This window comes from Zingiber officinale, chromosome 2B, assembly GCF_018446385.1.
Source record: "Zingiber officinale cultivar Zhangliang chromosome 2B, Zo_v1.1, whole genome shotgun sequence".
NCBI classification, from domain to species: Eukaryota; Viridiplantae; Streptophyta; class Magnoliopsida; order Zingiberales; family Zingiberaceae; genus Zingiber; species Zingiber officinale.
The window spans coordinates 155793801-155817297 of record NC_055989.1 but is presented as its reverse complement, the minus strand read 5'-3'; the positions used below and the strand labels follow the sequence as shown (position 1 = coordinate 155817297).

Below are 23497 nucleotides of genomic sequence, written 5' to 3'. Positions count from 1 at the left end.
GCACACAGTAGCTGCTACACATTGTAAATGCTACTGTCCAAATAACTGCTACATGTTTTAGCAACTACTGTCCACGTAATTGCTACATGTTATAGTAGCTACTGTCCAAATGCAATTGCTACACATTGTAGTAGCCAAATGTAGCTGTTATATGTTGTAGCAACTACTGTCCAAGGTGATACTAGTTTTTAAATGCTCAAATGCTCACGTCGTGTAGTTGGGGTGGAGGAGAAAAAATGACGAGTAAGGGTTTATAAACCTTGGGGTCGTTTGCCCCTAGTCGTCCGATCAAGGGTTGTGCAAAACAAAGATAAGATCTGGCTGTTGAATTTGAAGCGGCGCCTGTCACATCAACCGAGGATGTCCGCCTATCACATCAAGCATGCGACGGCAGAAAGTGGGGAACGTGGCGGTCAGGGATAGGGAGTCATTAACGCAAATTAATTAAAAGACATGGGAGGTGCGTTCGACAATAATGATCGAAAATTTACACGATCGTCGAGAAATTATGAGTACGTCAACAGCCATGCAACGTGCACTTGAGGAAGCGACGGAGAATGGAAAGTTCGCTAAGTGTCACCGTTATACATCTCGATCGGCAAATGATTAAGAAGCAGCCAAGCAACAACAACACCGACCTAGATCATGGCCGAACGGAGGCTCGGAACCTGTGTAAAGTCAAGCAAGAACTTAAACCCCGGTTCAGCAAAAGATGAGTCGATCAGTAGTGCCATAGCAACAAGTGCCCAAGGGGGAGGTGATGTCGCTAGGGGTGCTACTCGTCTAGTCAGTCAGACTTATAGTCTCCTTCGACTAGACTTGAGAGGAAGACTTGTGATGCAATGGTCAGAAGAATGTGGAGGTCAAAATCAAGATGGTCAAAGTTATAGGCGGTCAATGTCGTGGGGCTGAGCAGATCCAACGTGACACCACCGACCCAACCTAATGGCTCGATCGGCCCGCACCCCATTAAACAAAACAGGCGGTCGAGCGGGACGATTACATAAAGTACACTGGGCACTCAGCGAATCAAAAGGAAGCTAGCCCAACCAGACCACCTGTCCGACTGGGCAACAGGCAACCAACTAAGCCAGGTGACCATGGAGTCTAGCCCGACCAGGCCGCTTGGTCGGCCGGGCACGAGGCAGCTTACTACGGAGAGCGATCGAGAAGGCATCCAGGAACGATCGGTCGGAGGCTCATGGCCGAGCGGCCCCATCACTCGGCCAAACAGTGGGACCCCCGACTTAGCACATCATATCCTTCTGAGAGTTAACGCCAATAACAGTGAGGCATGCCCAACAGGTAAATCGTACGGGGAAGCTTCTATTGTCATTTCAGGGAGCTGAACACCTTGTTAAGTTATGATTTTAGAGGTACTTTCATGACAAGTCTTTTCATATGAAACTTAGGAAAGTATGCCTGCCTGGGGAAGCGAGTACATAAGCTACCGACGCTCTATATAAAGGTGGGATCCAAGCACCGAAGGAGGTACGCGCACAACTATCGCCTGCATCTATATTACTCCACTATTTTTCCGGTGACTGACTTAAGAATCGGAGGGTCAACATTAGGGGCTCCATCCCTGGCTCGGCACTGACGTTTTTTGTGTTACAGAGTGGAGCGAAATCTTCACGAAGTCAACCTAAAAGTCACCTACCTAGTTAGTCGTCTTCGTCATTTTTCAGACAGGATCAACATCAATTGCTCATGCTTTACGTATTAGCTGTATGTGGATCAAAATAATTGTAATGATATTAGTGTATTAGCTTCAAATTTTAAATTTAGAAATAGGAAAAATAAAGAAAGAAAGGAGTAGGGTTTATAAACTTATCTAAATGTCTAAATTTAACTGATGAATTTATTATTGAGTTATAATAATTTCTAGATTTTATTAAAGATACGATGGATAAAAGCCCCATTTAAATCTTATTAATTCGGTTATAGAATTTTTTTTCGCCACATTTAAAACATATATTATACCCTTTCTAAGAAATAACTAGACATTATATTAATCCCCACGCAATATGAAATGCAGGACAATCTCATAAAATATATAAAAGTTTATCCATACAGTTGACCTTCACTAGCTAGGAGGATCAAGACATCTAGATGATCAATAATTCTCACGTTTCTTTGAAAACTTGTGATTTTTAATAATTTATTTTCAATCGTGTCGCGTTAAAGAGTCAAAATTTACAAATAAATATCCTTTAAAATTTTTATCAACTGAGACTTTTTACAAGATTAGACCAACACAGTCGTAATATATAGAAGTTTCAACAACGTAACCAATAGGGTGGTTATTATTGACCTGACTTTTTCTTCTTCTTTTTTGTGATATCTGATTGATCTATTTCTTTTTCTCCATTTCTTGTCTCGACGACCAACTCAAAGTTTGCCAATTTTTAAAAGGGGACCACACGCGTATTCTTAATGTAGATAATTAAGTTTCAACAACCAGTAGGTGGTTATGATTGACCTGACTTTGTTTTTTTGTTTTTTTTAATCTTATTGGCCTATTTATTTTTCTATATTTCTTATTTCTTCGTTTAGACTATGCTATGCGTGTCAAATATAACTAACGTATATTTAATCATATTTTATAGGAAGTAAAATATCTTCTTAATTAGTCCGCATCACCCTTTGCTTATATAAGGTTGAAGGATGGATCCAATCCATATTCCATATTCATATTACGTAATTAGTAAATCATGGGGTTGGAAAGTCGAAGAATGCTCATTTCTGCTTCTGCTGTTGCAACTCTCTTCTTCTTCTTCTGCTTCCATGGCTTCTGCTATGCTCTCAACTGTAATGTTTCTCCTCTTCCATCTTTTAATTATATATATGATTAAGGCATGTTAGCTTTCGTAATTAATTAATTAGTTGTTAATTTATGCATGGTTTAATTTGGTTTAATTCTGTGAACAGCGCCACCGTATGGCTTCGTGAAGAATGCGACACATGCGCCACGGGTCTCATACCACGACTACATCATCGTCGGCGGCGGGACAGCCGGCTGCCCCTTGGCCGCCACCCTCTCGGAGAGGTTCGACGTGCTGCTGCTGGAAAGAGGCGGTTCGCCCTACGGGAATCCCAACATTTCCAACCTCGCCTCTCAAACCAACAACCTCGCCTACATCACCCCGACCTCGCCGGCGCAGAGTTTCGTCTCCGAGGATGGCGTCATCATGAGACGAGCTCGCTGCCTCGGAGGCGGCACCTGCATCAACGCCGGGTTCTACTCGCGCGCCAGCCGCCAGGAGGTGATGGATATGGGACTGAACCCGAAGCTGGTCAACCAGTCGTTCCGGTGGGTGGAGCGAGAGGTGGTTTTCCGGCCTCATCTGACGGGCTGGACTTCGGCCTTGAGAGCAGGGCTTCTGGAGGCCGGAGTCACCCCTGATAACGGCTTCACCTATGATCACTTGGACGGCACCAAGGTCGGAGGGACCATTTTCGACCCGGCCGGCCATCGCCACACCGCCGCCGATCTCCTCAAGTACGCCGACCCAGCCAGGATCACCGTTCTCGTGCGCGCCACGGCGCAGAGGATCTTGTTCAGGAACGTTACTGCCGGCGGCCACCGTAAGAAGCAGCCGCAGGCGTACGGCGTGGTGTACAAGGACTTAGACGGCAACATCCACGAGGCCCGCCTAAAGCAGGGCTCAATCTCTGCAGGGGAAATCATAGTGTCAGCCGGCGCCCTCGGCAGCCCGCAGTTGCTCATGCTGAGCGGCGTGGGCCCGGCGGACCACCTCCGGTCTTTGGGCATCGAGGTGGTCCTGGACCAGCCGATGGTCGGCCAGGGCATCGCCGACAACCCGATGAACGTCTTGGTGGTGCCTTCGCCGGAGCCACTGAGTCTCACTTCGCTTCAAGTTGTCGGAATCCGGCCGGGCTACTACATAGAGTCTTTGACGGGGTTCAGCTTCGGAGTTGGCAATTCCTCATCCCATACCGGCGTAATAGTTGAGAAATTGGCAAAGCCTCTGTCCCGAGGATATCTTCGTCTCAAGAATGTGGACCCAGAGGACAATCCATCAGTGACCTACAACTACTTCACGGAGCCTGAGGATCTGAGAACATGCGTGGAGGCAATGCAGACGATCATGAGAACGGTGGATACAGAAGCGTTTTCCGAATTCAGATACCCGAATCAAACGGTGGAGTACTTGCAGAATCTCACTGCAAGCTTAGTCGTCAATAACAGAGCAAGAAGTCCGCAGGACGCCACTTCGCTGGAGCAATACTGCAAGGACCTCGTGAACACCATCTATCATTTCCACGGCGGCTGTGAAGTAGGGAAGGTGGTTGACCATGACTACAGAGTGATCGGCGTCGACGGGCTCAGGGTCATCGATGGATCCACCTTCAGTTTCTCCCCAGGAACCAATCCTCAAGCTACTCTCATGATGTTGGGCAGGTACCTACGTAATAATCAATAATTTCAGTACTGATGCATGATAAAATTATACTATACTATACTCTGGCATCTAATCTAATTTTTATTTTTATAATGATTTTTGTAGGTACATGGGACTTCTTATAAGAAAAGGCGGCAAGTGATCATGATTGATCTTAATTATTTTTGCTGATATAAAAAATTGCATGCGCAGCTAGCCGATTCTTTATTTATATATTTTCACAATAAATTAATGTGCTATGATCTATATATGTTTATGTACTATTACTAAGATAAAACAAATAACGGAGATCGTGAAATTTTATTTATATAATGGAGACCGTGAAATTTTATTTATATGCTTATGTGTGATTCTTTATTTATATATTTGCATCACTTACAAATCAGTAATGGAGACTATGGAATTTTATTTAAAATTTCTCTCCCACTTAGTTATTTAAGGTAAGGAATTTTAACTATGCAAGCATTCATCATACACATCAAAGTAAATAAAAGTAATAAATATGAAAATTAATTTTCCAACTATTATGACATTTTACATCATTGTCCTTTGCGTGCCGCCAGCCCTAGGGTTCATGTCGTCGGGTTCATCGAGCTTCCTTTTCCGCTGCGCCTCTGGTCCTCCAATAGCACCACACCTCTCAAGGATACGATCCGCGGTAAAAATAATTTTTTTTTTACATATGTCGATCCTATATTCCACAAGGAAATGTACATAAAATCTAGGTCGAAACAAAATGTAAAAATCCTAGGGCTAATACAGCTCCTGCTGTATTAGTTAAATACAATCATGCACACACAATAAAATGTCCTTAACATGCCCAAGGGTCCAATCACACACAATAACCATAATCCATAATAAGTGTAGTCTGCAACCACAGAGTTAGTATATCATATTATTATCATGTCTAAATTATGTATGACATGTGCATAATTAAACTGAAAACCAAACATACAGAGGAAACCCTAGCTCTGATACCAATTGTTGGTTGCTACTCGGAATATCGTATCGGTACCATTGCACAAAATTTTTTGTACAAGTGTTAAACCTTTCCTAACAACCTATTGTGTTTTTTAGAAATTAAACTTGGAATCGCAAATAGAACTTAACATTATTGATTCTAAATTTAACTTATCTGTTCTTAGAGATTTAGACTTGGATTGCAAACGATTCTTAACATTATTAATCCAAGTCCACCCATGTTACAAAGTCAATTAAATATTTATTTCTAAAATTAGCTTCCAGTACTGCGTGGCGAGGCACTAGGCCTTCTTGGGTATGGGATCATCCACCACCGACTAGACAAAGCCTTTTAAAGAAATTCAATATTTAATCTCCCTATAATAACTCTAGGGTTAACCACTAAGAACAATCGAATCACAAGATCGAAAAAGAAAAGAAACACAAATCGAAACACAAATTCGAAACCTAGAATCACTAGTCTCTTATGTTTAGAATTCATACAAAGAAAACTAGTATGATGCGGAAAAAAATTACTAGTTATACCTTTCTTTGTAAGCAACAACCTCTTGATCTTCTATCATATTCCTCTCCTTATCTCGGATGTTGTGTGGGCAATGATCTACCGAGATGAGAACCACCAAACCTCCTTCCTCTTTTGCAAGTTTCGGCCACCAAAACTCCTCCAAGGATGTAGAGGTTCGGCCACCACCACCAAGCTCCAAGGGATGCTAGAGCAAAGCCTCCTTTCTCTCCTTCTTCTCCAAGCTAGAACCGGCCGCCAATGCCTCCTCTAGGATTAATGCCGCCGGCCACCAATGGAAGAAGAAAAGGGGAAGAGAATAGGATGAGGGTCGGCCACCACCAAGGAAGAGAGGAGAATAATAGAAGAGAGTTGTGTCTCATGAAGGCACCTCTACCCTCTCTTTTATATCCTTGGTCATGACAAATAAGGAAATTTAATTATAATTAAAATTTCCTTATCTTCCTTGCCATTGAATTAAAAGGAAATTTTAATTAAAATTTCCTTTCAATTCATGCTATGGCCGACCACATCAACAAGCTCCATATAAGGCAAGTTTTAAACACAAAATTAAAACTTCCTTATTTGTTTTCGGAAATTTTTAAAATAAAAAATTCTCTTTTAAATTTTCCTTCATGGTTGGTTATAAAAGGAAATTTTATAAATTAAAATTTCTCCTTTAAAACATGTGGATGATTTACAAAAAAAAAAATTTTTTTTGTCAAAATTAAAATCTTCCTTTTAACTACAAATAAGAAAAGATTTTAAACCTTTCTCTTAATCTTTTGTAGAGAACTATAAAAGAAATATTTAAATTTTAAACTCTCTTTTAAAATCATGACTTCCACATAAGAAAAGATTTTAAATAAAATCCCTTTTATTTTTATATGGCCGACCACACCAAGCTTGGGCTCAAGCTAGGGTTGTCCACTAACTTGCACCCCTTAGCCTTGATTTGGCCGGCCCTAGCTTGGCCGACCACCTTAAGGTGGGTAAGAAAGTGGGTAAAGGTGGGTATAATACTTTATAAATAAGAGGCTACGATAGGGACCAAGAGGAGGAATTGGTTTTTGTCTCCCGATGAAATTAAACTTCCCGTGTTCACCCTGAACACCCAACTTAATTTCATCAATAATATTTCATACCACTAAAGAATTATTATTGAACTACCGCACCAATCCCAAATTACATTTTGGGCTCCTTATTATCATGAGTGTGTTAATCTCCCTATGTTTAAGATTTCGAATGTCCATTAATTAAATGAGTTACTGACAACTCACTTAATTAATATCTAGCTCCAAGAGTAGTACCACTCAACCTTATTATCATGTCGGACTAAGTCCATTTGCAAGATTTATATGACAATCCTTATGAGCTCCTCTTGGGGATATTATCAACCTAGATCACTAGGACACAGTTTCCTTCTATAATCAACAACACACACTATAATTAATATTATTTCTCAACTTATCGGGCCTTTTGATTTATCGAACTAAATCTCATCCATCGATAAGTTAAAGAAATATATATTAAATATATGTGCTTGTTATTATATTAGGATTAAGAGCACACACTTCCATAATAACCGAGGTCTTGTTCTTTTATTCATTTAGTATAAAAAAAACTACCTCAAATGGTCCTGCTCAATACACTCTAAGTGTACTAGTGTAATTATATAGTTAAGATAAACTAATACCTAATTACACTACGACCATTTCGATGGTTTGTTCCTATCCATCTCGATCATGAGCCACTGTTTATAATTTATAAGGAATTGATAATATGATCTTCTGTGTGTGACACCACACGCTATGTTATCTACAATATAAATTAATTGAACAACTACACTTAGCATATAAATATAGACATTTGACCAATGTGATTCTTTATTTCAAAAATAAATGTTTATAAAAAGCTAGGCTTTTAGTATACACTCTAACAATGGCGAGTCGGCATCGACTTCCACGACCTAAACAAGGCATGCCCAAAGGATTTCTACCCTTTTCCGTGGATCAACCAGATGGTGGACTCCACCGCAGGATGCGAGCTGATCTGCATGCTCGATGTCTATTAGGGCTATCATCAAGTGCCACTGGTCCGCGAAGATTAAGAAAATGTCAGCTTTATTATAGCCAATGGAACGTACTGTTACAATGTCATGTCATTCAAACTGAAGAACGATGGAGCTACTTATCAAAGGCTGATGAATAAGGTGTTCTGACTGCAGATCGGTCGTAACATGGAGGTATACGTTGACGACATATTGATCAAATCCCTCCGAGCTGCTGACCTATGTGTAGATATCAAGGTGACCTGCCAGACACTCAGAACATACGGAATTAAGCTAAATCCGAACAAGTGTCTGTTTGACGCAAGAAGCGGATGTTTCCTGGGCTACATCATCACCTAGTGGGGCATAGAGGTGAACCCCCAGCAAAGTGAAAGCATTACAAGACTTGTCGTTGCCTAGAAATTTGAAGGAAGCTCAGCGTCTCACGATAGGATAACAGCGTTGTCCAGGTTTATCTCCAAATCTTTCGACCGAAGCCTACCATTATTCAAGATACTACGTTGAGCTACCAAATTTCAATGGGACGAGGAGTGTGACCGGGCGTTCGAAGAACTTAAGGAATATCTCAATTCATTGCCTGTACTTGCTAAGCCGATTGTCGGCAAGCCACTCTGAATTTGCCTGTCCTCGACCGAGCATGTGGTCGACTCAGCGCTAGTTAGGCAGAACAGCGAGGAATAACCGGTGTATTTCCTAAGTCATATATTGAAAGACGCTGAATCCCGCTACATCGGTTTCGAGAAGCTGGCTTATGCTTTGGTACTCGCTGCTCGGAGGCTCTATCCTTATTTCCTCGCACATTCCATCATCATAATGACTAATAGTCCCTTGGGAAGAGTCATCCTCAATCCAGAGGCCTCCGGATGACTAATCAAATGGACGACTAATTAAATGGACGACCGAGCTCAGCGAGTTCGACATCCAGTATCAGCTTCGAACAACCATCAAAGCGCAGTCCTTAGCAGACTTCATTACTGAGGTATAAAATCCTGAGCCATAAGTCGTTTGGAAGATATACGTGGATGGTTCGTCTACTCGGCAGGGGAGTGGGATCAACATATTACTCATCTCCACCCAAGAAGAGCGGATGCAGCTGTCCGTTTGGTTAGACTACAAGGCAACAAACAGTGAAGTCGAGTACGAGGCGCTAATAGCCGTCCTACAAGACGCCCTGCACGTCGGAGCCATCAAGGTCCTCATTCACTCGGACTCTCAGGTGGCCACTCAGTAGCTGACCGGGGCGTTCAAGATAAGTAACACGTGACTCAAGTTCTACGCCGAAGCCTTCGAAAAATTGAAAGTCAACTTTCAGGAGGTTGTCATATAGAAGATCCCTCGATCGGAGAACCAAGCTGCAGACGAACTGGCTAAACTAGCGAGTTCTTTATCGCCGATCGTCTTATCACAGCCGATTGAGCATATATCTCTAGTGGCTCATATTGACCGGATGAAGGGGCTTGCCTTCCCAAATGATTGGAGGACAACGTTGACGGAGTTTTTGCGGTCGGGAGCTACACCGTCCGATCAGGAGGAGGCTCGCTTATTGAGGCAAAGGGTTGGTCGGTTCACCCTGATCGGGGATCAGCTTTACAAGAAGGCCTTCTCCAGGCCTCTACTTAAATGCGTTGGATTGGAAAACGCTGACTACATACTACGAGAGGTACACCAAGACTCCTGTGGAGGACACCAGGGTGGCCGCTCATTGGCAAGGAAGATTCTACTGGCTGGATACTTCTGGCCGACCCTCCAGGAGGATGTCGCTCGGACGGTGGCTACCTGTCTGTCTTGCCAGAAATATCATAGCCTCTCGCATCGACCAACCGAGGAGATGAAGGTGTCCACAGTCTCTTTCCCAATCGACCAGTGGGGTATGGACATTGTTGGGTCATTCCCTATGGCGACAGGTCACTGAAAGTTCCTACTCGTCGCAGTGGATTACTTCTCTAAATGGGTTGAAGCCAAGTCGTTGACAAGAATAACCAAACAGATGGTCATGAAGTTCATCTGGTAGCACATCATTTGCTGGTTCGGCATCCCGTGCCGGCTCGTCTCAGATAAAGGAAGGCAATTCGCTGGTCAGAAACTCAGAGAATGGTGCGGAAGATATGACATCCAGCAAGTCTTCACTTCAATGGCCTACCCTTAAAACAACGGGCAAGCAGAGGTTGCCAACCATGAAATTCTGTGAATCCTGCACACTCGGCTCGACCATGTGGGAGGGAATTGGGTAGATGAACTTCCCAGCGTGCTGTGGGCAATCCGCACGACTCCCAAAGAGGGGACCGAGGCAACTCCTTTCCACCTGGTGTATGGCGGTGAAGCGGTCGCCCTCGTCAAAGTCGGAGTAGAATCCGATCAGATACAAGGCTACAGTGGAGATAACGCTGAGCAGAGACTTCTGGAACTAGACTTGGTAGATGAATCACGCGCTAAAGCCGTCGTCTGGCTGATGGCATATTGTCAGAGGATGAAACAGAGCTACAATCGGAGGGTGATCCCAAGGTTATTCCAGGTCAGTGACCTGGTATGGAAGAAAGTGAAGCCAGTCGACAACGTCATCAAGTTGGAAGCCCCGTGGGCTGGACCCTTTAAGGTTGTGGAGAAGCTCCACTCGGACACCTACTACTTGGAGGGCGAGGACGGACGGCGACTAGAGCGACCGTAGAGCGTGAACCATCTTCAACATTACCGAGCGGGGTGAGAGGTGCGCAATGTAATAATCAATGTATCTTTGCATCTATGTGCTCCTTAAATGCAGGACAAAAATAAAAAACAAGGGGATTCTGAGCTTTGCCCAGAACGGTGCACCAAATTATCGAGCGGCGACGTTAAACCCATGTCTCCATCGACGGTCAAGCGGCGACTTTAAACCCAAGTTTTCGTCAAATCGTCGAGCGGCAACGTTAAACCTGTTGGGATCGAAAAGTAGCTAGAGGGGGGTGAATAGCTCGTCGTGTACTTCGTGGTTGGCGTTGCTTGTTTCTTCAAAGATGTGCAGCGGAAATGTACAAGAAACAAAATACAATGCTAACAAATAGATTTTACTTGGTATCCACCTCATAAGAGGTGACTAATCCAAGGATCCACACACTCACGCACCCTCCACTATGAAACATACTCCTCTATGGTAACTACCGAAGGCGGAGAAGCCTTTACAAACTTTCAATACAAGAAGAAAGGAAAGGATATGAAATACAAGCAAAAACTTACAATAAACCCTAACCCTAACTTCTCTTCTTGCTTTTGATTCGCCTCTTAACTTGGAAGAACCTCCAAGAATCTTCAAGAACTGGCGATCTGAACTTGAGAGAGAGCTGTGGAGTCTTTGGTGAAGATCGGAGATGAATCATGTAAGCACTACTGAAGGAAGTGCTCGCCTGCAGCTAAATATGACGCCAACGGTCGGATCCCGATCGATTGGATTGCTCCCAATCGATCGGGGAGGCTTTGGATCGATCAACCGATCGATCCAGAGTGCCTTTGTGCTCTTTGGAATAGCCTGGATCGATCGGCTGATCGATCCAGGGCTTATCGTGCACAAACAGTAACTCCCAATCGATTCACTGATCGATTGGGACCTCTGGATCGATCCAAAGGGGTTCTGTTCGTGGGGACTCACCCGATCGATCAGCTGATCGATTGGGCATGATCCAATCGATTGGTTGATCGATCCAGATCTGTTGGATCAATCGGCTGATCAATCCAGATATTGGTTTTTGCCCAAAAGCAAGTCCAAAGCCCCCTAAACCAACATCTAGTCAACCATGACTTGTTGGTACATAAAACCTAGCATCCGGTCACCCTTGACCAGCTAGGACTCTTTCACCAAGTGTCTAGTCAGTCCCTTTGATCCACTTGGACTTTTCTCCTCTTGCCAAGTATCCGGTCAATCCCTTCGACCTACTTGGACTTTCACCAGATGTCTGGTCAACCTTGACCCATCTGGATTTCCCCGTGCCTGGGTTCACGCACCAGGACTTCCCTTCTGCCTAGCTTCACTCACTAGGTCTTCTCATCTGCCTGGCTTCACTCACCAGGACTTTCACCTAGCTTCACTCACTAGGATTTCCTTCTGCCTGGCTTCACTCACCAGGACTTTCACCAAGCTTCACTCACTAGGATTTTCAGTCAAGTATCCAGTCAACCTTGACCTACTTGACTCTCCTTCACAATCTCCCCACATGAACAATTGCACCTGCAATGTTCATGTGTTGTCTACAAGTATTGTCAAGCATCGAAACCAAATCATCAAGACTCGAGCTTGACTCACTTCAAGCCCAGTCAAACAGGTCAACCTTGACCTAGGGAATATTGCATCAACAAAATCCATGTCTCTATCGACGGTCGAGCGGCGACCTTAAACTCAAGTCTCTGTCAAATAGTAGAGCGGCGAAGTTTAACCCAGGTCTCCATCGACGGTCGAGCGGTGACCTTAAACCCAAGATTTCGTCAAATCGTCGAGCGGCGACATTAAACTCATTTCTCCATCGACGGTCGAGCGGTGAACTTAAACCCAAGTCTTTGTCAAATCGTCGAGCGGCAACGTTAAATCCATGCCTCTATCGACGGTCAAGCGGCGCCGTTAAATCCAAGTCTTCATCAAATCATCGAGCGGCGACGTTAAACGCGAGTCATCGTAGATAGTCGGGCGACGACCTTAAACCCAAGAGAAGGTAAACCATGTTGAATTCACCAATGGTCGAGCGGTGATCTTAAATCCACATCCTAGGAGTTACTGTCCGTAAATACAGACGATGATTATAGCCGAGCGGGAGGATCGGGGTCAGTCATACAAACAAATAAAGAAAATTATAAAAAGAAAGTATCGCAGAGCGGGCGAACATTTATTGCTCAAAAGGGGGTACCGCCGAGCGGCAGGCATACATTCAGACACTAAAGTTTTTACAGGACGCCCCTCACTCCATATAGTCGAAAACATCATCAGGCAGCGAGTCGTTCAACTGGCTACGGTTAATGACGCTGTCTATCAGGATGACGGGGAGGTGGTCGTTCGCCTTGAGATGACCAAGCGTCCCATCGATGGCCAATTCAAAGACCCGAACGATTCACTGGATGACCTTATCAGTGAATTTGTCAAAGCGGAGGTAAGCCTGCTTCATCGCTTCAAACTTGCCCGGCTCGTCTTCTTGATAGGTCGCTAAAGCAGTATGGGCGGCCTCCAGTGTGTTCTCGGCGGCTTTCACTTGCTCCCGAAGGGCAACCTCCTCAGCCGAGCGGCTGTTCCGTTTGGTGACTAGGAAGTCCTCAGCTTCCTTGAGCTTCTAGGCGAGGGTTTGAGCTTCTGGGCGAGGGTCCGAGCTTCTTGGTTCTTCAGCTCCAGATCGGCGATGGCTCGGTTCTTCCTCGTCGTGGCCAGCTCAATCTTTTTGTCATAAGTGCTTACCTGCGTCTCGAGCCGACCCAACATTATTTCTTGATCAACGGACTTTTTCTGCTCGGCCTCAAGGAGCTTATTTGCCTTCTCCAGGCCGGCCTTCAACTTGGCGACCGATGACCCTTGGGAGGAGGATGCGCCGCCCAAGATCTTGAGCTTCTTCAGCTCATCCTCCACAAAAACAAGTCGTTGACACATGGCTACTCTCTTTACCCATTACTGCAAATGAACAGGAAAACGTTAGCACCGATCGGAAGCAAACCATGACTTTGTAGTGGAGTACTTACTCCAGTGGACATTTGTAGGTGGTTGTTGGCGAGTGTCCTTGGGGGCATCGTTGCCGCTCGTGCCCTGGCTTCCTCCTAAATGCCGGCGAGTGGCCCACGGATGAGGATTTAATGCTCGGGAGTGCACGGCTGGTCACTAGGCGCGAGGTAATCCTTCGTTGGTAGGCGGAGAATCGCCGTTACGGATCGTCGGCCGCTCAACGCCGAATGAGAAGATGCCGCCGGATCAGAGGGTTCAGCTGTGGAGGCTGGAAGGATACCGGATCGCAAGATCCTCCGACAGGTCGGGGGTAGAAACGCGACCGGTTGTGCGGCTATGGTCTCTGGAGGTAGCTCGGCAAGGGATGATGTCCGATCAGATGAAGTGGCCTCTGTTATTTCAGGAAGGACCACCGTAGACGAAGTACCGACCCGCTCGAAGGCCCGCACAACATAGGTGGTGGATGAGAGGGTGCGGCCGTCTGGTGCCTCTTGCGCGTAGAGAGTGGCTCGCCGGAAGACCCGGAGCCTTCGGTCCGGGTGGCGGACTGTGACTCCGAGGGAAGTAGCGGCTCAACAGCCACTCTAAGGCTGGGCGTTTGGCTAGCGACGCCCTCACCCACCGCAGGAGTCTCCTCGCTCTCGCCAAGCGTGCCTTCATGGGAGTTGACCGGTGTCAGGCCGCGGCTCGCTAATTCCTTTGCAACAGCTGATTCGATCTCAACGTCCTTGAGCTTTGTCAGACTGGCCACCCATGCTTGCATCATGATTTCGGCTGTAAAAGAAAAAAAGAAATTAGTTAGACTCAAGGGAAATGAGTTAGTAGTTCCATACCTAGGTCGCTCGAGAGCCAGGTGCGGAGCGGACTCAGGCCGAAGATGTACATGACACCTTCCAACAGCAGCTTGTGGATGTCATACTTTTGATCGACCATCATGGACGTCGCATGCAGGTAGTCCGATCGGCTCTTATACTTCTTCAGATCGGGCTAAGGTGGTAGTCTGACTTGCCAGCGGGTCTAGAAGCTCGGCCATTCAGGAAGACGCATCAAGAAAAAATATTTCTTCCAATGTTTGTTGGAAGTTGACATCTTATCAAAGAAAACTAACCCTACCTGAGATTGAAAAAGAAAAGTCCCTAACTCGGACTGCTTGGGGTAATAAAAGTAGTGGAAGACGCGAGAGGTCAGAGGGATGTGTTGCAGCAGAAGCAAGACAATAACGCCGCACAGAAGGCGCAAGGAGTTCTACACAAGTTGGGGAAGGGGAACGCGAAACTAATTGCAAACTTCAATAATGAAGGGATGGATAGGGAAGCGAAGACCACCTACAAAATGGTCTCTGAATAGATAGATAGAGTCGGTCGGCAGGTTATTGGGCCGATCGGATGGAGAAGCCAAAACAATCTCATGATCAGAGGGAATTTTGAAAATGTTCTTGAGGCTCTTCGCGTCGCCTGCATCGAACCTAGTCTTTATGGTAGTATACTAGAGACCAGGAGAGGGGTTTGGCAGTTGCGAGGAGCTTGCCATTGACGTAATACGAGGAAACAAGGAGTTCGACGGAAAGAAAGACAGACGGATAACACACAACGAACACTGGAAAGTTGCGGGGAGCGAAAAGAATTACAAAAGATTGAAGAGAGCTTACAGAAGGAGAAAGTTGCCGCAGAAGAGAGCAGAAGGTCGCCGGAGCATGATAACCATGATTTTCATTGCATTATTTTAATTCATAATGCATGTTTTTATTGGATTATTCACAGCATATTCTCACATTTAGATTGCATTTCATAAATTGCATTTGAATTTTGACTTAATTGCAAATTGACTTATAATTATGGTATTTGATGCTAATATTTGATTCTTATTTTGTAGGCATCAAAAGGGTCATGGACCCGATCAAATCAGACCACATCTGGGCTCAAATCAAGGGCTAAACGAGGCGATCAAGCCTCGGAGCATTATAGGCCGTTCATCCAAGATTGAGCAGATCTGAGCCATCCGTTGAAGATATGGCTGATCCAACTTAATGGGGAGCAGATCTGAGCTATTTATGAAGATCCAGAAGTTTTGATCCATATCTGAGTTCATCCAGCCATTGATCCAGCCGGATTAATCTGGACCGTTCATTGAAGACTGGGCGGATCTGGACCATCCAGTGATGATCTGATCGATCCGACCTACAGGAGAGTAGATCAAGACCCTAGATCAACATCAGTACCTTCAGATCATATTTTGAATGACTTTTCACCGTTGATTTAGCCCGGAATCATCTCAGCCGTCCGATCAGATCCAGATCTGATTTAAATCTGAGAAGCTACAGTGCAGAAGACGGACTCGGCGTTCGCGATTTCTCTACAGTAGCTTCTTCTTCTTCACCGCGGCGCCGCAGTTCCCATTCCAATTTCCCAATCCGGTGGCTTCTTCTTCTTCACCGACGACGACCACTGAGCTCCGGCGTTCATCTTCCGAGGGCAGAGAGCGATCAAGGAGGTTTCCAGATTGCGTTTTGGGGTCTGTTCCACCGCCGCGTACCTGATTGAAGGGAGGTCTCCCGATCGGCGTTTTTCGCATCCACCAGAGCTTCAGGGAGGTTTCTCGGGAGCTACTGATTTCTTTCCGACCGTCATTCCACAGCGAGGTTAAGTAGATCTGATCAATTTACTTAGCTTTGCAAATCACAGAACCTTTGCTCCGTTTCTTCGGATTGTGAGGTTACCAGCTGGATGTGAGTTGAAAGGAGGTTTCCTGGATCTGTGAACGTTCTCTGGTAATAGCTGGAAGCTCGGGAATTGTTTGTTGGGTGCATGAAAGGAGGTTTCGGAGAGCACTTCTGTTTTGGAGGTTTCCTGGCAGATTGAAGAAGATTGCTACGGGGTTTGGATATGGAATGCTTAGGGTTGTAGATTTCTTTATTTTTGTCTTTGTAGTGTACTTGAATCTGCTCAGATCGGAAGATCTGATTCCTTTGCCTAGCTATTTCTTCTCTAATTCATGTTTTCTGCAATTCTGTTTTCTTGCTTATAGTTCTGATTTCTTGAATTTCTGCATTCTAAACCATGTTTAGCTACTAACTTAGGATATAATCTAGTTTATGTTTTTGACATAGATGACTTGATTATTACAAATTGTTGAGTGACATTCATGTAACTAGCAAACCTTAGATCTTCCAATGGGTGTATTGTTACTGATTGAGCTTTTGATGTTTAATAGTTGAATTCGATTGAGATTGTGAGTTTGATGCTAATATGGTTTATACAAGTGTGTTTGAGCTTATGGTTTAATTGCTACTGTGATTGAGAAGTTGAGAGTGAGTGATTCATTCAATTATTGCAATAATGCATGGACCTTCTTTGATCCATTTATGATTGTGGAAGAATTTAATTTGAATTGTGAGATAAATGGAAGTACTAAGTTGAATTTTGTTGATATTAGAATTTGATTGGAACCAACTCTAGAATTTACACACATTTACTAGTTAGTCCTTGGAAAAATACGACTTGGGACTCCTTACTACACGTGTTTCATTTAGTTTATGTGAGTTCCAATCTTTATCAATTTGGGGTGCCTTGTGACATACAAAAAGGCCGACACCAAATTTTGGCGCCGTTGCCGGGGAACAACTTACTAGTAATGTGTGTTTTATTTTAGATTGTGCATTGATTGATTTTATTTGTTAGCATGTTGATTGATTTGATTGCCTATTCTTTTTTGTATTTTCTTGTTGGCTTATTCTTGAATTTTTAAATGCTTCTACTGTTCATGTTTTCATGAGATTGAAACTTTATGCTCTTGGATCTTCTAACATATATTTTTAGTGTTGAATTGTAAGAACAGGAGATTTCTTTAGCATGGATCCATATTTTCAGAATTTTGGAGGTGGAATGGAGAATTATCAGTGTTTTCAACCTGAGTATCAAATTTACCCAACAATGGATCAACAAAATAGGTATGATTTATTTTCAAATGGTTTTAATGCTAATTGGGTAGATAATTCATGTTTCAGGTATAAAAGTGCACAAGGACCATTTGTTGAACCATATCCAGCTTTCCAAAGTTCATATGGATTTCAAGAGGTTTCAACAAATTTGATGCCAAATTCTTTTCAACAAAATGATCTTCAGATGGATGAGTCAACATGGAAACTCAAGGAGATGATGCAACAAATGATTGAACATCAAGAGCAACAATTCTCAAAGATACAGAACATACAGATTCAGTTAGATCAAATTGCATCATCCATCAATCAGCCGCAAGCACAAAACTCCAGTGGAGAGATGGAAAGTAGCGATTCTGTCAGGCCTGACCCTACTTCCATTAATTCACATGATTTTTCTAGTAATTTTTGTGATGATTATGTCATTATGCAAATTTCTGATCCTAATGATTTTGTTGTTGAAGATGTTGTTAGTGATTCAGGTTCTGAACATATTTTTGAAGATGATTTAAGTGTAGGGGAATGCTTTCTGGAAGCATTACCTCAAGAATCACCAAGAGTTGAAGATGTAAGTGTAGTGACTTGTGCTATGGAGCCAAGCACCCAAGAATCACTACATGAGGATGAACCATCACCAGAACCACAGTTTGAGCCATTATTTAATGAAGAGAAGGTAACAATCACCACTCTAGGTACCATTCAAGATGACAAGGTGAGTATTTTTTGTGATTCATCAGAAAATTCAATAGAGGTACTGTTCATTGATTTCATTAGTTGTGAATCATTCTTTGCTAAATTTTCTACCCACACTAATATTCTCCTATTTTCTTTTTACCCCACATGTACATGGGAGGGATCTTCTTTTAATGATGTTGTAGGGAAACACAAGCTTCCGGAGTGGATGCTTGAACTGAACCGCCTCCGTCCTCCAGAAAAAGCTTGGAAAAGAAAAATGAAGAATAAAAAGAATTTTAGTAGAACAACGATTACTCCATTTCCGGCGTGGATTCTTTTACTAAATCTCCTTCGACCACCGGAATGAAAGGGGAGTTGGTTCTAATTTCATTTTCTTTTGCATTTTAATTCATGCTTTGTTAATAAATCCTTTTTATGCATTTCTTTAGTTTCATACTTTGCATTTGCACTTTCTTTTTACATTTTGCATTTTATTTCCACATTAGCTTACATACTTTACATTTTGTTTAGTTTACATAGCATTTTATTTTGAATAAATTCTTCATGGGAATTTTCTAGTAATATTTTTAAGATGGTAAAAGCTTCTTAAATTTGATCATCAATTTTAGGTCATGTGACATGATTGGATGCTTTTCTTACATGAAATTGGTTAAAATGGTGGTGGAATCTATCTTGATCGATTGAGCTTGTTAGCATGAATATTACCTAGAGAGGACCACTTTAAAGCATATACTTCATTAATTCCTTTTGTGTGACATGCACTTACAACAATTGAAACTCTAGAACTTGCTTAATTTCTTTTCAAAGTCACAATAGCATTTGTGTGCATGGTGATAAAGGATATTTGTCATTTTTGTTCCATCATATTTTCCATTTCCTTTTCCACAATTTTCTTAAAACATTCTTATCTAGCATTTTAACCCTTGATCTCTTTGCCTTGCCTTCATTCCATTAGAAGTTTTGGTTGAATTCTTGATGAGTTGGATTGACTAGATGAACAAAGATTGAAGTGTGGGGGAGGTGTTGAGTGTGAGTTTGTTAAATGGATGTATTTTCAAATTTTGTCCTTGTTGAAGGAAGCCTTTCAGGATCCAAACTTGCATTTTTGAATTCAACTAGCTGTACAAATTGGTGATGTGTTTGTGAACAGTATGTTTATGAATTCAAGTTCTCAAGATTGAAGTGTCAAAATGCAAGAAGCAAGATGGAATTGTTGTAGAATTTGAGAATTGTAACTATTGGATGGTTGGAAAATCTGTACACAGCAGATTGGTTCAGAATTGGAAAGTAGTGCTGAATTGGAAATGCAATAGGAGAATGAACAAGGACTGTATTTGGATATTTCTTTGGTTCACGGAGATGTCAGTGAGCTTGGAGTCAAGATATATCAGCTGCAAAGATGTTCAAAGGAGCTGAAAATTTCAGTAATTTTAATGGAAGCTGAGATCATTTCTGTGCATAAGTGGAAATAATATAAAATGTTATTTTTATTGAATCCACTAATGAAACAGTCAGATTGAGGCATTAGTTATGAAGGAATGAAGACAATTTCAGCTACTAAATACCATAGCAGTGATAGAATGTTAATGAGAAAGGTGAGCAGCACTGTTTTTGTTGTTGCTGTGAACAGTGAGTTCAGGAAGCTGTTTGAAACATTCAAGTGCTAATGACATATGACATTGCTTAATAAAAACACTTTAAATTGTATCGTTGGTGAAAATGCAGAATTTTGTCCTGCATTATAGCAGAATCAGTATGCATATTAGTCATTGCTGGAATTTTGCGGTTTGGATCAAGTCTTCAATGAACTGATTTAGGAGCTGAATTGAATGAAAGTCAAGTTGATGGTGGATTTCAGGAACATGGAAATGAAGAACTGTGCAGATTGGAATGGCTAAATTCTAGACATTGTAGCCATTCTAGACATTGTATTGTGCAGAAATGCAGAAATGGAATGAACATTGAGGTGCAGAAACAAGGAAGGTGAGGTTGTTGTGTATCACATGGTGTATCAAAATTCAGTTACTAATGTAAATAAGTGAGAAACTAAAGTGGAGTCCTGTATTGTGCAGCAACAAATAGTATCTGGCCTTCCAAGACCTTTAAAGTTCATTGATGTATTGTGCAGAAATAGAAACTGTTTAGTGCCTATGCTCATTGCTGACAGCTATAAAAATTCAGCAAGAATTTTAAAGTTGGATTCAGGAATTCTGAAAGTTTAGTTGATAGCTGCAGAAAATTATGAATTGTGAAGTTAACTTTACAAAGATGGAGAAACAAATCTGGATATGCTGAAGGAGAACCTGAATTACTGAAATTGCAGGGACTACTAATGCCTGCTAGATGCTAAATCACAAAATCAGAGAGGAATTCCAGGAAATTAATTTCTGAATTGGTTGAGGAGACTGATTTTTAGAAAAGGAAAACTGTAGTAACAGAGAAGAGAAAAATCTGTTTTTGAATGGAGAATGCAGTAAGGGAAGCAATAAACAAAACAGAATGCAGTTTTAATTGTGTATCAAGTGTGTACCAATCTTTCATCACTAGCCCTTAAGATCATTGGAAAATTAAGTGAAACTCTCGTATCATCGGTAGAAAATGTTGTTCACTTCCTTTCCATCTCTTTATAAACCTGTTGGACAGAATTTTGATAGTATCAGATTGCTGGAAATGCTCAAAACAGTGAAGGAAATATGAGAATATGGAATCTGATTACTATGAGTTAGGATTCGAACTTCATTTGTAAAGTACCATTTTATTCACGAAGAATTTGCGGGAATACTTTTGAAATTTGGGAATGGAAGTAGTTTCTCACACTTCTATAAATTTATAATCTGCAAATTCAGATTGGGAATCCTGAAATTGTAAGGATTTGTTGAGCTGAGTTATTGAATTTTGCTGCTGAACTTGTGAAGCTTTAATTGCTTCTTTCTCTTATTGTCATTACTGCTGAGGAAACTGATAATTAGTTTGAATAAACATGATGTCTGTGATTCAATGAAGTGTATGTGTTAGACAACAAAATTATGAGTTGCTGGAATTTGAAATGCAGAGTTCCAGAATTCTATTTATGTTCAAGGTGATGCAAATCTTCAAGATATCTCATGACACAAAAGGCATTTGCTGATAGAAAAAATTTCAGAATTCATAAGATGCATTAACTTGGTGATTGAATATCTGAAATGCAGAGGTCAAGTGAGAATGAAACAGAATCTGTTTACAAATCTAACTGCACTGCAAAGAGGTTATATCTTTTCTTGCTACTGATTTCTGGAATTTTAAGAGAGTTGTGTTCTAAACCTCTTTAGCAGAGCTACTGAATTTGGAAGGGTATTATTGATAAAGCCTTGGAATGGTAGTTGAAATGAAGATTTACTTGAATGCTTAACTTCTGAAATCTTGAACTTTTCTACTGTATTTTTGAGAAATCTGTAACTGAAGAGAAACCACAGAAAAAAAAAAGACAGAAACAGAGAAAAGTATCAGGAACTGCAGAAACAGAATTCAGAAATCTTTTGTATCAAATGAAGCTTTAGAATGTCAAGTTTCAGAATTCAGAATTCAAAAATCTGCAAATTTATTGAAACCAAATTGCAGGAATTGGATTGACTATTGGTGCAAAATTCTTCATGCTGATTCTGAACAGCAAACATGATTTTATTTCCTTGAGTTATATATTCTTTAATTGAAGACCAGAAATCAGAGGTGTTTGATGGCTGTTGGTGTCCAGAGAATCTGTGCTAAGGGCTATAAGAACAGAAATGTTCTGAAATCTGCTGCTGGTTTCAGAATTGCAGCTGGTTTTAGATTTTGTTGCTGGAAATAATTACATTGAATGTTATGATCCAAGTTGCTTTTCATTTTTCTGATCAATGAGATTTCAAGTGGAAATGTTATAAGATGTTATTTACTCTATGCTTAACCTTCCATGATTTGAATTGATGTCACCTGGAGTTGTGAATTCTGAACTGAAGTTCAGTAACCGAGATGGAACTACATTCTGGATTCAGAAATTCAGTGATCTGCAAACCCAACTGTGATACACAAGCTGACAACCTAAGTTGATATTCTTAATAGGATTTTGATACTTTGGTTCTGATTTTGTTGACTGTTGTTGCATCTGATTGACCAGTAATGTTTTTCGGCAGAAATTCAGTTCTGAATTTTAAGTATCAATTTGGTTGTTGAAATTTCAGGATGTAATTTGATTGTTGAAATTTCATTGAGTCAAAATTAATTGAATCTTGGAGAATTCAGTTAGATTGCTTTCAAGTTGTTGCTGATTTTCGATTCCAGAATCTAAACTCAAATTTTCTGCAACATTTGATTCTATTTCTGCAGATATGGAACTCTTGTAAAATTTATTCTGTTTCTAACCAGCAAACCCTGTTGTTGATGATCCTATCTATTTAAATTCAATGAAAATATGTGTTGGATAACATATTCAAGAGCTGCTGCATTATGAGAAATTTGTACCTGCAATTCACCACAGAAATAGAGGGAGAAATAGAACATATTCTGCAGAATGCAGAATGAAAACAAGAAGTGTGCCTGTGTGTGTTTCAAGTAGTTGTGATGTATTTCATTGTCCGAGATGGCCAATGCTTTAAGTGTGGGGGAGGGATTCCTTATTCATTATAGTTGATTTGAGATGATTTGAGTTCAAATGCTGGAATTGAAGTGGAATTGAAGTGCAAAAAAAAACAGCGAGAGAAAAAAATTGGCACATCAAGAGAGTATCAAGTGGAAGAGAGAGTATCAAGATTCTATGTTTGCCATCAAATTGAAGGGGAGGTTAGCTTGGTCTTTTGAATTGGTAATAACAAATGGTATTCATCTCTTTATACATTAAAATGGTCAACTCATCAAGTATACTCCTCCAATACTCTCATCTTCTCATTTTCTTCATTAATGCCTTTTCTTTTGCCTATTTCATCCATTTCAATTGTTCTTTATGCTTCCATTTCAATTATTCATGATAAATTCCTTTTGATTCATGTATGCTATATTTATAGTGGTGGAGAATTAGACACTAAGCAAGCTTATGGTAGTGAAATGTTGTGAGTTGCATTGAGTTGAACTCCACTAATATGCATTTTTGAGTGTGAGGGCTAGAATAGGTGAATACCTTGTGAGATTGCAACTTGCTTAATTTTTCAATTGGATTGGAACTACCATACTTACTGATTATTGTTTGGATTGTATTCATGATTGTTTGTGATCT

The 23497-nt window shown here is 41.7% G+C and overlaps 1 protein-coding gene across 2 annotated transcripts in view; it reads left to right on the top strand.

Annotated features, from left to right (window-relative positions):
• Window positions 1–2682: 2682 nt before the first annotated feature.
• The window catches only part of LOC122048027 (protein HOTHEAD-like), a 46908-nt gene continuing 26093 nt past the window's right edge, over window positions 2683–23497 (top strand). The window contains exons 1-3 of one of the 2 annotated variants that reach the window (XM_042609629.1): window positions 2683–2811; window positions 2932–4426; window positions 4533–4675. In XM_042609629.1, the coding sequence (XP_042465563.1) occupies window positions 2715–2811; window positions 2932–4426; window positions 4533–4569 (1629 nt within the window). In that variant the 5' untranslated portion in view covers window positions 2683–2714 and the 3' untranslated portion in view covers window positions 4570–4675. Of the gene's footprint in view, window positions 2812–2931; window positions 4427–4532; window positions 4676–23497 lie in introns of those variants that run through there. The other variant, XM_042609630.1, reaches the window with a different exon arrangement.